The 15,370-nt window shown below is 50.2% G+C and overlaps 1 protein-coding gene across 1 annotated transcript in view; it reads right to left on the reverse strand.

The window, feature by feature from the left end:
• Window positions 1-11,543: 11,543 nt before the first annotated feature.
• The window catches only part of CTCFL (CCCTC-binding factor like), a 30,382-nt gene continuing 26,555 nt past the window's right edge, over window positions 11,544-15,370 (reverse strand). The window contains exon 10 of the mRNA XM_029917611.1: window positions 11,544-11,801. Within this exon, the coding sequence (XP_029773471.1) occupies window positions 11,659-11,801 (143 nt within the window). The 3' untranslated portion in view covers window positions 11,544-11,658. The remainder of the gene's footprint in view (window positions 11,802-15,370) is intronic.

Genomic DNA, 15,370 nt, shown 5'->3' on the forward strand with positions numbered 1-15,370 from the left:
GATTTATAAAATGCAAATAAAGCAGTGTCAAGAGGGAATTTTATAACATCAAGTGTTAGAAAATGAAAATGGTCTCAAATGAATTACCCAAGCTTCTACCTTAGGAAACTAGAAAAATAATGGCAACTTTAACCTGAAGGGATGCAATTACACAGATAAGAGCAGAAATCAATGAAGTTAAAATCAGGAAAGTGAGGACGAAAATTCATGAAAGAAAAAGCCGGTTATTTGAAAAGATCGACAGAGTTGACAAGCGCCTAGCCCAACTGACCACGACGGGAAGGGAGAAGACAATCGGGCAGGGTTAACAATGGAAGAACAGGTTGCTACCGACTCTACGGACATGAAAACATAATAGAGAAATATCACAAACAACTTTATTCCCTAAGATTTGATAAATGAGATGAAATGGGCAAGTGCCCAAAAGATACGAACTACAAAGGCAGCTTGAGAAAGAATCTATCCTGAACCACAGAAGGGAATGAAGTCTCACCATTTGCAACAACAAATACGGACTTGGAAGGTGTAATGCTAAGTGAAGTAAGTCAGACATAGAAGGACAAAGACCATATGACTTCACTCACATGTGGAATTTAAGAAACAAAACAAACGAACAAAGGAAAAAAGGAACAAAAAAGACTCTTAAGTACAGAGAACAAACCGGTGTTTGCCAGAGGGGAGATGGGTGGGAGCGATGGGTGGGGGAAAAAAAAGAGAAGAAAGAAAGGATGACCAGAATAATCTCATAGGTATCTTTTTTATTTTTTAATGCTTGTTTATTTTTGAGAGAGGCAGAGAGAGTGCGAGCAGGGGATGGGCAGAGAGAGAGGGAGACACAGAATCTGAAGCAGGTTCCAGGCAGCCCCAAGCTGTCAGCACAGAGCCAGAAGTTGGACTTGAACCCATAAAGTGTGAGATCATGACCTGAGCTGAAGACAGATGCTTAACTGACGGAGCCACCCAGGCGCCCCTGCAACTTTCTAATAAAGAAAACCAGACAAGGTGCCTTCACTGATAAATACCACAACTCAAGGAAGAGACTATCCTAATTCTACACAAACTTTTCTAGAAAACAAGAAAGGAGGGAACGCTTCCTAATTCATTTTATAAGGCTGGCATATCCTAATATCAAAGAAAAGAAAACCATAGACCAATACTACTTATGAACCTAAATGAAAAAAAAATGCTCAACAAAATATTATCAAATCAACCCTGACAAAATATAACAAGGCTGATACATCACAGCCAAGGAAGGTTTATCCCAAAGGCAAGGCTGGTTCAACATTAAAAATTCAGCCAATGTGATCCATCTTATCAACAGATACAGGAAAAGCATGTAATCATTTTAATTGTTACAGAAAAAAACATTAGACGTAATTCAACATTGATACATGATGAATTCTCAGCAAACTGGTAACAGAAGGAAATGGGCTCAACCTAATAAGAGGGCATTTACGAAAAACTCATAGGTAACAGCAGACTTAGTGGCAAAAATGCTCAATATCCTTATCCTCAACTGGGAACAAGGCAAAGATGTCTAGTTTTGCCGCTCCCATTCAATGTCACACTGGAGGTCCTAAATAGTGTGATATGGCAAGAAAATAAAAATAGAGACAGACTGGGGAGGGAAAAATAAAGTGGTCTCCATTTGCAGATGGCGTGAGTGTCTGTATACAAAACACAATGGAATCTACAAACTACTAGAATGGATCATAAGTGAGTTAAGCAAGATCGAAGGATACAAGGTCAATACACAAAATTCAACGCTGCTGGCAATGAACCATAAGAAATCAAATTTTTAGAAATGGTACAATTTACAGTAGTGCCAAAACCCAAAAAAGCCCATAAAAACCATGAAAACTCTGGTATATATCCAACAGCTGTGCAAGGTCTATATGCTGAAAACTACAAACGATAATGCGAGAAATCAAAGACCTGACTACATGGAGAGATGTACTGTGAAAGACTATATTGTTAAAGTGCTAAATTCTTTCCAGACAGATCTATAAATCAATCTCTCTGCCTCCCAAAGTCTCAGCAGCATTTCCTTGTACAAATTAACAGGTGTATTTGAAAGTTTGTTGGGAGAGGGAAAAATCTCAAATAACCAAAACAATGATGGAAAACAACAGTGTCAGAGGACTGACATGTTCTGTTTCTTTTTTTTTCAATTTTTTAAGGATTTTATTTATTTTTGAGAGACAGTATGAACAGGGGAGGGTCAGAGAGAGAGGGAGACACAGAATCTGAAGCAGGCTCCAGGTTCCTAGCTAGCTGTCAGCACAAAGCCCGATGCAGGGATCGAACCCATGAACCATGAGATCATGACCTGAGCCGAAGTCAGGTTGGATGCTCAACTGACTGAGCCACCCAGGCGCCCCTCACATGTTCTGTTTCGATAGCACCGTAATGTTGTAGGAATCAAGGGAGCCTGGTGCCAAGGAAAGGCTGGACCAGTGGAATGGAATGGAGTCCAGAAATAGAGCCCCACATGCGTGGCCAGTTTGCTTTCAGCACAGCTGCAGGGGGAATTCAATAGACAAAGGATAGTTTTTTAAATAAGTGGCCCTAAAACAAGTAGTCATCCCCAGCGAAAAAATGAACCTCCATCCACACCTTGCCTCACAAACAAAATCCAACTTAAAGTGGATCTCAGACTTAAGCACAAAGCATAAGATGACAAAACTTCTAGAGACAAGCCTAGAAAAATATCCCGTGACCCTGTGTTATACCAAGATTTCTTATATCTGTGACACTAACAGAAGGATTCATCAAAAACAAAATACATTAGACGTCACCAAATTTTAAAACAAAAGTGTGATCTTTTGGGAAAACCGTTGAGAGAATGAAAAGGCAAGGCATGAACCATGAGAAAATATCTGCCAAACACGTGTCTGATAGAGATCTTGTGTCTGGAGTCTCTAAGTAACTCTCCAAGACCCCAGCTATAAAAAAAGTATTAAAAGACTTGACCAGACATTTTACTGAAGAAGACAGGCAGAGGACTGGGAGCCTATGGGAGGATTTTCCAGATCACTCGTTATTGGTGAGACGCAAGTCAAGGCCACCAGGAGGGATCACTACCTACTGAGTTGGATGGTTACAGACAAAGTGGAATGAATCTTCACAGAACCAAGCGATGGTGAGGACGTGGGGACCCTGGAACGCTCGTTCCCGACTGCTGGGGGGACCAAACGGCACACCCGCTTTAGGAAACAGTTCAGCAGTTGCTTGTCCTTTTTTTTTTAAATATTTATTTATTTTTGAGAAAGAGAGTGTGTGTGAGTGGGGGAGGGGCAGAGAGAGAGGGGGACACAGAATCTGAAGCAGGCTCCAGGCTCTGAGCTGTCAGCACACAGCCTGATGCGGGGCTTGAACCCACAAACCGTGAGATCATGGAGGTGGAGGTCGGATGCTTGACCGACTGAGCCCCCCAGGCATCTCATGGGAGTTGCTGATAAAGTTAGACATACATCCACCTTGTGACTCGGAATTCTCACTTCGAGAGAAATGAAAGCACATGTTTGTGTACAAAAGTTTATAATGGCTTCATTCGTATCTTCCCAAACTGCACACAAGTCAGGTGTCCTTGAGCTGAACGGAAAATCAAATTGCAGACTATCATACAATACGACACGTGACGCAGAAATAAAAGAAGGATTAAGTGACCCACACAACAGCAGGGTTGAATCTCAGAGTCATACTTTTGAATACAAGAAGTCGGGCCCAACCGCATAGCGTAGAATTCCATCTCTGTGACACGCTGGAAATGACGACTCTAGGGACATAAAGAAAACAGTGGCTGTGCTCAGCGCAGGCTCAGGGCAGGGGCTGGCTACAAAGCCAGGTGGAACTTGGGGGAGAGACAGGCGATGCTCTGAGTCTTGGCCGTGGTGATGGTTTCGTGACCACTCATTTGTCAAAGCTCATAGAATTGAACACAAAGGGGCGATTATACTGTATGTATGTTGCACCTCAAAAAAAGTTTAAATATGCAAGAAAAAGAAAAAAAAAGTGTTCTTGGAAAGTAGCACAAAGAATTCTGGGATCCATTTCGCTTAGATAAAACTGTCTAGTAAACTAATTTCCATTTGGCCAACATTTGGAGGCTCCACCTTCCAAATCCTGGTTTCTGACTCTTCGTGGAATTGGCTTTTTTTTTAAACAAAAATTTTGGGGGGCACCTGGGTAGCTCAGTCGGTTAAGCGTCTGACTTCAGCTCAGGTCATGATCTTACGGCTCATGAGTTCGAGCCCCGCATCGGGCTCTGTGCTGACAACTCAGAGCCTGGAGCCTCCTTCGGATTCTGTGTCTCCCGCTGTCTCTGCCTCTCCCCCACTCGTGCTCTGTCTCTCTCTCTCTCAAAAAATAAATAAAACATTAAAAACAAAAAGAAAACAAAACCTTTCAGAAACAATGAAAAAGTATCGATCAGTAGACGTCTGTCCATCCACGCCGGGCTCATCCTACCCGTCGGAATGAAAATAGGAATAGTTTTTGAGAAGAGAAGCTGTTCTTCTTCTGATGGTCTGTGTGTTACTCAAAGCGGAGCGCTGCCCTGACGTGGGTCGGAAACCTGGCCGGGCCGGACGAGCGTGTTTTCCAGCGGTCAGCCGGACTGGTCCGTGCTCTGCACTACTCATGTCCCATCACCTGAGGAGTACCTCCTGCTGACGGCAGACTCTGGATCTTCCAGCCGCCGCCTCCCTGCCCACGGGCTGTGCTTTGTCACTGTGGAACCGTGGTCACATCTGCTGCTGGGTCACCTGAGTGCCTGATCTCAGGGCCAAACCACGAGGAGGCCCAGCAAATTCCACAGCACAGGTCACGTGTCCCTTCCCGAGCCCTGCCTTCTTCCATTCCTTCCGGAATGAAAGCCAGTTGACAGGCCACCAGAGAGATACTGGGTCCCTCTTGGGGCAGAACCACCTAGAATGAGATGCTTAGGGCCTGGCTACAGAAAGCATCTTCAGCTTTTCCAACATCTGTGGAAACAGGAAGAAATCCGGCCTGGAGAGCAGGTCCCCCCTCACTCCCCATGGCCCCAGAGCTGCCTTGGCCCCAAAACTGGCTATGGAAAATGCCAGAAAATGTTGATTCTCGGATGCTATTCCCCACGATTCTAAAATTCCGTGGGCCTGCAGGGGTCCAATCCAGGAGTCCGATTTTTCACAAGCTCCCTAGGCAATCCCAGTGCGTGGAGATTTCTGCACCACGGTTGTCGAGGGTCTCGAAGGAGCTGGAACCCCCCCCCCCTTCCGGGGTGACGGGATCAGAGGGAGGTCAGGTGTGCTGTGCTGCAGGACGTCCGCAGAGCCACGCGTCAGGAGGAGCCCCGCGGGCCGAGGCAGATGGAGCGAGCAGGTGCCGGGCGCGGCGCCAAGGACACATCCAGGTGCCAGGTGACGTGCTCTGAGCAGGACCCGGGGCCCCCCGCGGGCTGCCGCGGAGCAGGACGGGGCGCCCCTGCAGACACACGCGGAGTGTGGCCCCTGCTGCACACGGGGACTCCCTCTGTCCCTGCTGCCCTGCAGACTCCGCCCCAGGCCCACCTCCAGCGGGGCACCAGGCTGCGAGCTGGCGGCTCGCGCACAAGACGGCCCTTCATCCATTACTTGCATTTAGATTTGGTGCCTCAGAGGGACTGGACGGTCAGCAGTCCGCGGTAACACCGGGTCGTCCATTCATACGGGGTTGCAGATCCGCACCTCCAGGGGTCCCGTTCGCAAAGCCGGGCTCCCGCAGTCGGACAAGAGCGAGGTCAGCCTTCGCGGCCACTTCTGGGGGGTCACGCGGGGCTGGCGCTGTGGGGGCCCGTGTTCATCCTGGGGGTAGAGGCTCCACGGTCTCACTGCTCAGCGGGACGTGTCATCAGGGAGGTCTAATTTTTTCCGCCTCCTCCCAAAGTGTCCTACTTTCAAATACTAGCTTTTTTTTTTTTTACTTAATTATTTTGAGAGAGTGTAAAAACCAGCAGGGGAGGGGGACGGAGGCTCAGAAATGGGCTCTGCGCTGACAGCAGAGCCTGACGCAGGGCTCGAACCCACAGACTGAGATCATGACCTGAACCAAAGTCGGAGGCTTAAACTACGGAGCCACCCAGGCGCCCCCACATGCTAGCTTTTTAAAGGAGCTGGTATCAGAGCGGAAGCTGGTGTCATGGCTGGGACAGAAGAGGCACATGTGTTCCCGGATTTCGTTTAAAATCAATCTTTGAACTGGGGGGGGGGGCAGTATTTAAGTCCTCCAGGAGCCCCAACCTGGGCGTGCCTGTGTTGGGAAACTTTTTTCCTTCTTAAGACAAATTATTTAACGGACAAAATGGCTGGTTTTTTAAGTGTGTGTTTATTTTTGAGAGAGAGGGGGAGAGAGAGAGAGTGCGTGCGAACACAAGTAGGGGAGGGGCAGAGAGAGGAGACACAGGACCCGAAGCAGCTCCAGGTTCTGAGCCATGAGCACAGAACCCCGATGTGGGGCTCAAACCCACAAACCGTGAGATCATGACCCGAGCCAAAGTCGGACGCTTAACCGACTGGGCCACCCAGGCGCCCCTCAAATGGCTGTTTTTGTCTAATAGAAGAATCCTAGAATCTCTAAAAATTTTTGTCAATATTCACGTATCGTTTCAACGCTGCGAGCACCTTGCCCCACGTTTAGGGGGAAAAGAAGTTCTCATGCTTTGGACGACCAGTTGTGCTTCTTGGCACAAACAAGTGCAAGTTTAAAGTTTTCGGGTGGCCGTCACGGGAAAGCACTGCCTCCGGAAAGGTTCAACACAGCCTTTGCCACCACCCCAGTGACTGGTGCAGGTTGGCGTAAGCTAACTCATTGTCTAGCAGGATACTTGGTTATTACTGCCCGATCCCGACAGTTCAGGCCTGTAATTAATGTTAGTAGCTATCAGGAGGGGTCTTAATCGGCGACCTTTGGGCTCCCATACAACCTGTCCTTTTCATCCGCAGGAAGTGACAGCACTGTCCCCGCCAGCACCGTGGGCGACCCAGGCCCCAGGCAGGACTCCCTGCAGCTCCACAAAGAACCAGAGTGCACGTCTGTTGAAATCCTAAACAGCGCATGCTGTAATACACGTATTTATTGACATGAGGCTCATCACCACCGCTGTGCCTCGGAAATGATACAGAAGCGACTGAAGGGGCGTCATAAAGCAGGCTGCCACTTAAAATCCGTTTTTGGCTGATACACTTGATTAAAAATCAGCTGCCCTCAAAGACAGGGAAATGTAGAAACGGTGGACGACTGCAGTCGAGGGTCCAAAGGCTTCCCCTGGACCAGCGAGGCCCATCAGGGACGGGTCGCCATGAGGAGCACAGGCGCAGGGGCTGCTGGGGGAGGTTCCCAATGGGGTCGAAACGTGTCAGCGTGTCTGGTGGAAAGAACATCTGGAAAAGAATTTCTTGCCATTTTCAAAAGGTACGATCTTTATAATGTAAACTGCTTCTATTTCATCGGGGCTGACCCCTCTCCAGCTCTTCCAGGGACCCACCTCGCACAACAGAGGCGTCTGGCAGGCCTTAGGTTTGTTGAAAAAGCATCCTTTATACAGTAAAGCTGTTGTCAAACAATGTTGTAATCTAGACGCCTTTCCCCCAAAACAGAGACATTAAATTGTGCAAGAGGCTTACATTCCAAGGCAGTTTCCTCCTGGATCTCAAAACCATTTTATTTTACTTTTATTTTTTAAAGTTTATCTTTTTTATTTTTTTTGAGAGAGAAAGACAGAGACAGAGAGAGACAGACAGAATCCAAAGCAGGCTCCAGGCTCTGAGCTGCCAGCACAGAGCCAGACGCGGGGCTCAAACCCACGAACCGTGAGATCATGACCTGAGCCGAAGTTGGACGCTTAATGACTGAGCTCCCCAGGCACTCCCCAAACCATTTTCAAAGCACTTGAAAATGCAGAGCTGAGGAAAGTGTCCTCACACGCACGTTTTGCGAAGGACCGACCTTCTCTTAGCAACGTCAAGTGCAGGAAACGCCCCTGCTCCTCTTGAAGACAGCCCACTTTTTGTACATCCTCCAGCACCGTACATAACAGAACAAACTGACCTCCAGGACTTTGTTATACCTGTGGATTCTTGGTCTCCAGTAGCTGAAGGAACCTGTCCTGATGTTGGAAAAGAAAGCCATGCCTGCCCTCTTGTGGGGACTACTGTCCTTGCTCCCGTCACAGAAACCCGGCACATCAGTTTCTGCCTTTATCGGGGCGTCTGCCCAGAGCCCGGACTGAGCCAGAGGTGAGCGGTTGACTTTAGTTCCACATGTATCTACTCCACGTGTGATGCATGGATTACACTGCAAAGTCCCTGCCAGAGCCCGCCGGGGCTTAGACACGTTTCTTAGTGCAAAAACATTTAATTGCAGTAAAATACACAAGACATTTAGTCTCTTAACCATTTTCAAAAAGAGTTTATTTATTTTGAGAGAGAGCATGCATGGGAGAGGCGGGGGAGTGGGGGGTCCCGACGGAGAATCTCAAGCAGGCTCCACAAGGTCAGCACAGAGCCCGACGCGGGGCTCAAACCCACGAACCATGAGATCAAGACCGAAGCCAAAAGTTGGATGCGTAACCAACAGAGCCACCCAGGCGCCCCTCTTAACCCTTTTGAAGTGTTCAGAGGGGGCCCCCAAGAAGGTGAAACAGCATCAAAGTTTATTTTGTTTTGTTTTTTTCCTCTCTCGTTCCTGAAATGCAGCCAGATCAACACCAAACCGTCTTGGGCACCGTTTTTAAGTGTATAGCTCAGCAGTGTTGAGTTTCCACTGCGGTGCGACCAATCTCCGGAGCTCTGATTACTGTGTTGCAAAACTGAAACTCCATCCCACTAGACACTGACCCCCCCTTCCCTGCCCCCACCCCGGTTACCACTGTCCTGCTTTCTGTCTCTATGGACCGGGCGCCTCCAAGGACCCCCCATAAGGGTACTTGTCCTTTGTGTCTGGCTGATCTCACTGAGCAAACGTCCTCAAGGTTCGTCCGTGCTGCAGCCTGTGTTGAAATGTCCTTCCTTCTTAGGGCTGAATTCTATTCCACTGCATGGACAGAGCGCATCTGATTTATCTGCTCGTCCACCGACATTTAGGTGGGTTCCCTCTTTGGGCTACGGTGCTGCGAACGTGCATCTACAAGTATCTCTTTGAGACCCTGCTTTCGATTCTTGTGGGCACACCACCAACGTACTGGCTCAGAGGGGAATTCTCTATTTTTAAATGTTTATTTATTTTTATTTTGAGAGAGGGATTCTGCAAATTCCCTACGAAAGACCGCTAAGGAGTTGTTGATGGAGTTTAGATACTTATTGCTCTTGGACTTCCAAACACGTTTCTTGTGTTCTTTTTAAAGCAAAAAAATTAATTGTAATAAAATATATAATAAGAATTTACTCTCAACCATTTTTCAACCATTTATTTATTTTGAGAGAGCGAGCATGAAAAGGAGAGAGGGAGGGAGAAAGGGAGAGGGAGAGAGAGAGAGAGAGAGAGAGAGAGAGAGAGAGAGACTCCCAAACAGGCTCCATGCTTTCAGTTCCGAGTCCGACACGGGGCTCAATCCCATGATCCCTTGAGATCATGACCTGACGCTTAGCCCACTGAGCCACCCGGCGCCCCTCCTAATTCTCCTTCTAACTGGAGGGCCCTCCGCGCTGTTTCCCAGGGCGGCTGCGCCCGTTTGCATCTCCACCAACAGTGCACCAGCTTCCAATTCCTCCACTTCCCCACCAGGCCAGGGGGCCATATTGAAGAACCACCATTCATGTAAAACAAAGAAAGCAATTTTGAGTCATTTCATTTTATTGAATTATGCAAAACATCTTTAAACAACAAAGACTAAGAAAGTGTTGCAAGGGTTCAAAGAGTCACAATGATGGCAAGCAACAGACCATAGGATTTGTCGTATTATGTGGACTCAATTATTTTGCCCTCATGAAAATAACGTAACGCTCTACCGGCTGGAAAGTGCTACATTCACGTGACGCAGGGCCCTGGACTTAGACGAGCACACCGGCACCTTAAGAATTTGAATTTAGTTGGGGCGCCGGGTGGCTCAGTCGGTTAAGTGTCTGACTTCAGCTCAGGTCATGATCTCAAGGTTTGTGGGTTCGAGCTCTGTGTTGGGCTCTGTGCTGACAGCTCAGAGCCTGGAGCCTGTTTCGGATTCTGTGTCTCCCTCTCTCTCTGACCCTCCCTTGCTCGTGCTCTCTCTCTCTCTCTCAAAAAAACCCCAACTAATTAAAAAAAAACATTAAAAACAAAAAGAATTTGAATTTAGTGAACCGACAGGAGGAGCTGCTTGCACAAGGTACCCGTGTAGCAAATCATCACGAGGCACTTTTTTACTATCTCCCCATTTCATTTGCCAATTACATCTCAATAAAGTCAAAAAAGAAAAAAAATTGGGACCTATATCAACGATGTTAAACTAAAGGGAGAAATTCAGAGCAAAAACAGCTGCTGAGCTAAGAAAAAAAGTACGAAAAATAGATCATTATAAAGATGGGTGTTAGTTACTTTTAGGTTCTAAAGAGGCATTTCACACAGTGCGTGGAGTCGGGAAAAGCCTCTTCAACCGGGAAAGGAGAAACGCCCCCCGCCCCTTACAGGGCACGCAAAGTACAAATTCGTTACGAGCACACATTTCATTACGTTTTCTTCTCACTCTGCTAATTACTTAAAACTATAAACGAAGTCGTTTTAGCGAAACAAAAGAGTGACAAACTGAGGCACTAGAGAGTGACAGTGGGAGTAACAATGTCCAAAGGGAAATGTCACCCTGCCAAAAAACCAGCATTTAGAAGAACACAAACTCTAAAACTGAACACTGCTCAGGCACCAAACTGAATTAGTTATGCATTACTGTCTAATCTAGAGGTTTCCATATTCTACTCTGTTATTTTTAAAATAGTAGGATCTTTCTTGTTGAATTTAGGATGAATTGAAAGTATTATGGTGTCTTTACGTTTAATGGGAAAATTCATTTGTATTTTTAAAAAATGACATAAAATTAAATTTTTAGGCTTAAAAAGTCATATTAGAAATGTGATGGAGAGGGGCGCCTGGGGGGCTCAGTAGGTTAAGCTCTGACTTCGGTTCAGGTCCTGATCTCACGGTTTTGTGGGTTCGAGCTCTGCGTCGGGCTCTGTGCTGACAGCTGGGAGCCTGGAGCCTGTTTTGGATTCTGTCTCCCTCTCTCTCTCTGCCCTTCCTCTGCTCACACACACTCTCTCTCTCTCTCCCTCTCAAAAAAAAAAAAAAAACCTTAGAAAAAAAAAAGGAAACATACTGGTGAAGTATTCCAGCTTTGGTTGTTTCTAAAGAACCAAATAGTCTAAGTCCTACAACTGCTTAACTATTTTGGCCCCTAATCCCTGCCCATTCACTGCAGGCCACCTTGCCAGGATCGAATGAATGAATTCACAGGTCTGAGGTTTTATCCTGCAATTCAAGATTGGGGCCTTTTATAGAATGCTTTTTGTTTTTAAATATCAAGTAAAAAAAAAAAAAGAGGCAAATAATTCTGGGCACTAATCTCGAACTCTGGAAACCTTGAGATCACCCATCGTCACGAACTTGTTTCGAAGAAGATGCTCTAAAATTCTAACTTGGCGAAGAACGGACCGCCCGGGGCGCCCAGGAAGCCCCTCACTCCAGCATCATCCGGAGGATCAGGTCACAGCTCAGGGCCTCGCTGCCGGCCGCGCCGCCTCCGTGACCGTGACTGACCGCCGACGTCTCTCCCGGGAACTGCTCCCCCATCAAAGCACAGACCTCCCTCGCGGCGTCTTCTTGGGGGGAAAAGGCAGAGTTTGGGCCGATTTAAAATAAAGTAAAAAAAAAAAAACAAACCCAAACCCAGTGCATTTACATTTTGGAAACAATCCTTTGATGCGTTCCTAGCGAACATTTTAGAAGGTGATTTTTTTCCGTTTATAAGAAGTGCAGGAAATTGGTGGGACGTGTGTGCGTGGCGTCAGGGCTTTCTGGGCCTCAGCGCTCTGGGCAGGACAGGTCCTCGCCTGGGGGGCTGTCCTGTGCCTTGTGCGGGGCTGGGGACACAGCTGGCCTCTACCTCCCGGATGCCAGAATGCTCCTCCTCATGTGAGACCGCGGAAAACGTGTCCGGCCCCCGCCCGTACGTCTGTGGGAAGCACAACGGCTTCCGGCTGGAGCCACCGCTCTATGCTGAAGGCAGATCCTGCGGACCCAGATGGCAGCTGAGTCCCTCGCCCGTCTTGTCTCGGGGCCCGTGGAATGACACCACCGCAAGGAGAAGAGCCAGGATCTCAGTGGGCACTCGTCCCTCCCGCCACGGACACGTGGGGCTCGCACACTGCTCGGCGCCCACGGTGAGCGGCGCCCAGATCCCTAAGCATCCCACCCACCCACCCTCCCACCGCCTCCGGTCAGCCCGACTTGGGGAGCTTAAACATAAGCGTGGACTGTAAATCCGAGTATCTTCATCCGTCTCCCCGTTTCCCAAATTCCTTCCCCAGAACACCACCGAGTGGCAGACAAACAGCCCACACTTACCAAACCTTAACCTCCTGTCAGTTCAAGGTCATCTGAAGATACGCTTGCTTGTGGTTTTGGGGGGGAAGTGTGGGGACAGCACTAAGACCCAGGTCTTATGAATGCAAAGGAACGGTTGCTCGTAAAGACCTACGCTGAGCAGGCAGGTGACCTACGGCTGACCCATGGCACAGGGGAGTAGAAGCCAGAGCATTATCCGGGTAATACAGGCTCAAAACCCTTGACGTGCAAATGAAGTCGTATGTTCTGCTAACATAAGCTGGAGTACTTGTTTGGATTCGTGCTTTGCTTAGGGTACAAGAGCTGACCGTCCAAAATACGAGGGGCGCCTGAGGGGCTCATTTGGTCAAGCGTCCGACTTCGGCTCAGGTCATGAACTCGCGACTTGGGAGTTCAAGCCCCACATCAGGCTGTGCTGACAGCTCACAGCCTGGAGCCTGCTTGGGACCCTCTGCTCTCTCTCTCTCTGCCCCTCCCCGTTCATGCTCGTCTCTCTCTCTCTCTCTCTCTCTCTCTCTCTCTCTCTCTCTCTCAAAAATAAACATTAAAAAAAATAAACGAGAAATGTTTTCATGCGCCCAGGCTTATGGCCATCAGAGTTTAAACCCGTGGGGGCGTTGCTGCCCCTGCCCTTCTGGGAGGTGGGCGGCCGGGCGGGCAGCATTCCCAGGGCCCCGCATGACCTGGTCCAAGCGACGCTCCTGTGAGACGCCAGCCTGAGCCCCCGCGGGGGCAGTGGGCGGGGATGGGGACCCGCGCTCCACCACCCCTCTGACTTCGCTCTTCATTCGCTTCAGAGACCGTGTCCCGGAGGCCCAGGGTCTCCGCCTGCAGTGGGGACTGTGACCCGCACGGAGGCTGTTCTGCTCTAACTCTGCCCCCCGCAAACAGGTCACCGACCACAGGCGACATTTTCAAAAACCTTTAGTCCGCCCCCAGGGATTCCGTCTTCTAGGGAAGGCTTATCCACCTGGAATTTGGCCAAAAGTTTCTTAAGGACTTTGTTTACCAGGTAATTAAAAGAAAAGACTGCATTCAGGTATCAAGAAGGAGCCAGTAGGTGCGAATTAGCCGGGAAATCACAGACATGTATGGACACTTGAGGGTCGTCCCGGGTCGCGTGGGGGTCCCCGCAGCTGCACCTCTGCCCCTCCTTCCGGGGGTTGGAAGATCTGAGCGGGGTTGCACCCACTTGTCTCCAGCGAAGGGCTGTGCTCATTATGCGCCCATGTCAGTGGGAGTGAGTGAACGCTGCCAGCGCCAGGCCTGGTGTGGACCCGAGGGCCAGGCCCGCCTTGGGGGGAGCTTGGTGCAGGTGGGAGGGGGCACTAAGGAATCAGACAAACGTGACCCTGAGCACCAGGCAGGGGTGTGCTGAGACACAGACCTGGGGTGTACGTGAGCCCAGATCTTGGGGATCCATGGGTGAGTTACTGGGAATTCTGGGCAAAGGAGAGGGTGAGTCTGGCCTGGCTGGGATGGGGGGGCCAGTACGGCTGCCTGAGAGGCTGGGGTGCGGCCGAGCCACGCCCGAGGCCCCCGGCTTCAGAGCGCTGGGCGCACAGGGACGGGGCTCGGGTGGGGGCAGCGAGGACGGGGGACGGGCGCCGGGACGGGGTCTCAGACGAGGGGACACGGGAGGACCTGGTCCCATGTCACGCACTCGAGAAGTGGGTGACGGAGCTGCTGGCGTGTTCTGGATTTAGACACCAGCGCGGATCAGGCTGCAGGAGAGAACGAGACCGGGAGGGGGGGCGGAGTGGCGGGGTCAGGAGTTCAGTTCTAGATAAATTGGGTTTGAGACAGCGGAGAGGAGACGCTCACGAGGCGGCGGAATATTCGATCCCAGCCTCCGGAGGCTACATGGGGGCTGCGGTCCCACATCACCTGCCACGGGAGAGGGTGAGGGTCACGTATGCAGGTGTGGATGTGAGCACAGGTGTGGACGTGAGCACGGGTATGGACATGAGCACAGGTGTGGACGTGAGCACGGGTGTGGACGTGGGCACGGGTGTGGGTGTGGGCAGAGGTGTGGACATGGGCACGGGTGTGGGTGTGGGCAGAGGTGTGGACGTGGGCACGGGTGTGGGTGTGGGCAGAGGTGTGGGTGCGGGCAGAGGTGTGGACGTGGGTACAGGTGTGGACAAGGGCACGGGTGTGGACGTGGGCACAGGCGTGGATGTGGGCACAGGCGTGGACGTGGGCATAGGTGAGGACGTGGTGCTGGTGTGGACTCGAGGGGAGAAAAACTGTGGGTGGGAGAGGAGAAAGCGAGGTGGCTGGAGAAGCCAGGGAAAATTCCAGAAGGATGGATGGCTGTTGAGCAAGTGAGAAGGGGAGGGGCAGGAGGGTGACCAGTCAGCGGTGCTGCGGCTGCAGAGCAGAGCTGGGTCAGCAGGCCGTGGTAACGGGGAGCCCCTGGTGCCCTTGGTGCTGCGCTGGGGCAGGAGCCAGGAGGAGGGACCCGGGGGGGCGGGTGCCATGTGGGGGTTCGTTGGTCCTTAGGCTGCTCGCCTGTGTTTTAGGAGCAGCCGGTAGGCAGGCCAGCAGCAGAGGGAGGGGGTTGGAGTCGGGAGCAGAGAGGAAGGTTCCAGGCAGAGCCACTGCAGGGCCTCCCACCTGGGACGGGAAGGAGGTGGGGCTCCTCCAGGAAACCATTAGGTGGTATTTGCAACACCGTCACTTTTATATCCATACTGTGACCAACACTTCTCTTCTGAGTTCGCCCCACAAGCACTGTGCACAGACCTGCACCTGCTAGTGGAGGAGGAGGAGCTGGCAGAGGAGGGGGAGCTGGTGGAGGATGGGGAGCTGGAGGAGCAGG

The sequence above is a fragment of the Suricata suricatta genome, chromosome 12, assembly GCF_006229205.1.
Source record: "Suricata suricatta isolate VVHF042 chromosome 12, meerkat_22Aug2017_6uvM2_HiC, whole genome shotgun sequence".
Taxonomy (NCBI): Eukaryota; Metazoa; Chordata; class Mammalia; order Carnivora; family Herpestidae; genus Suricata; species Suricata suricatta.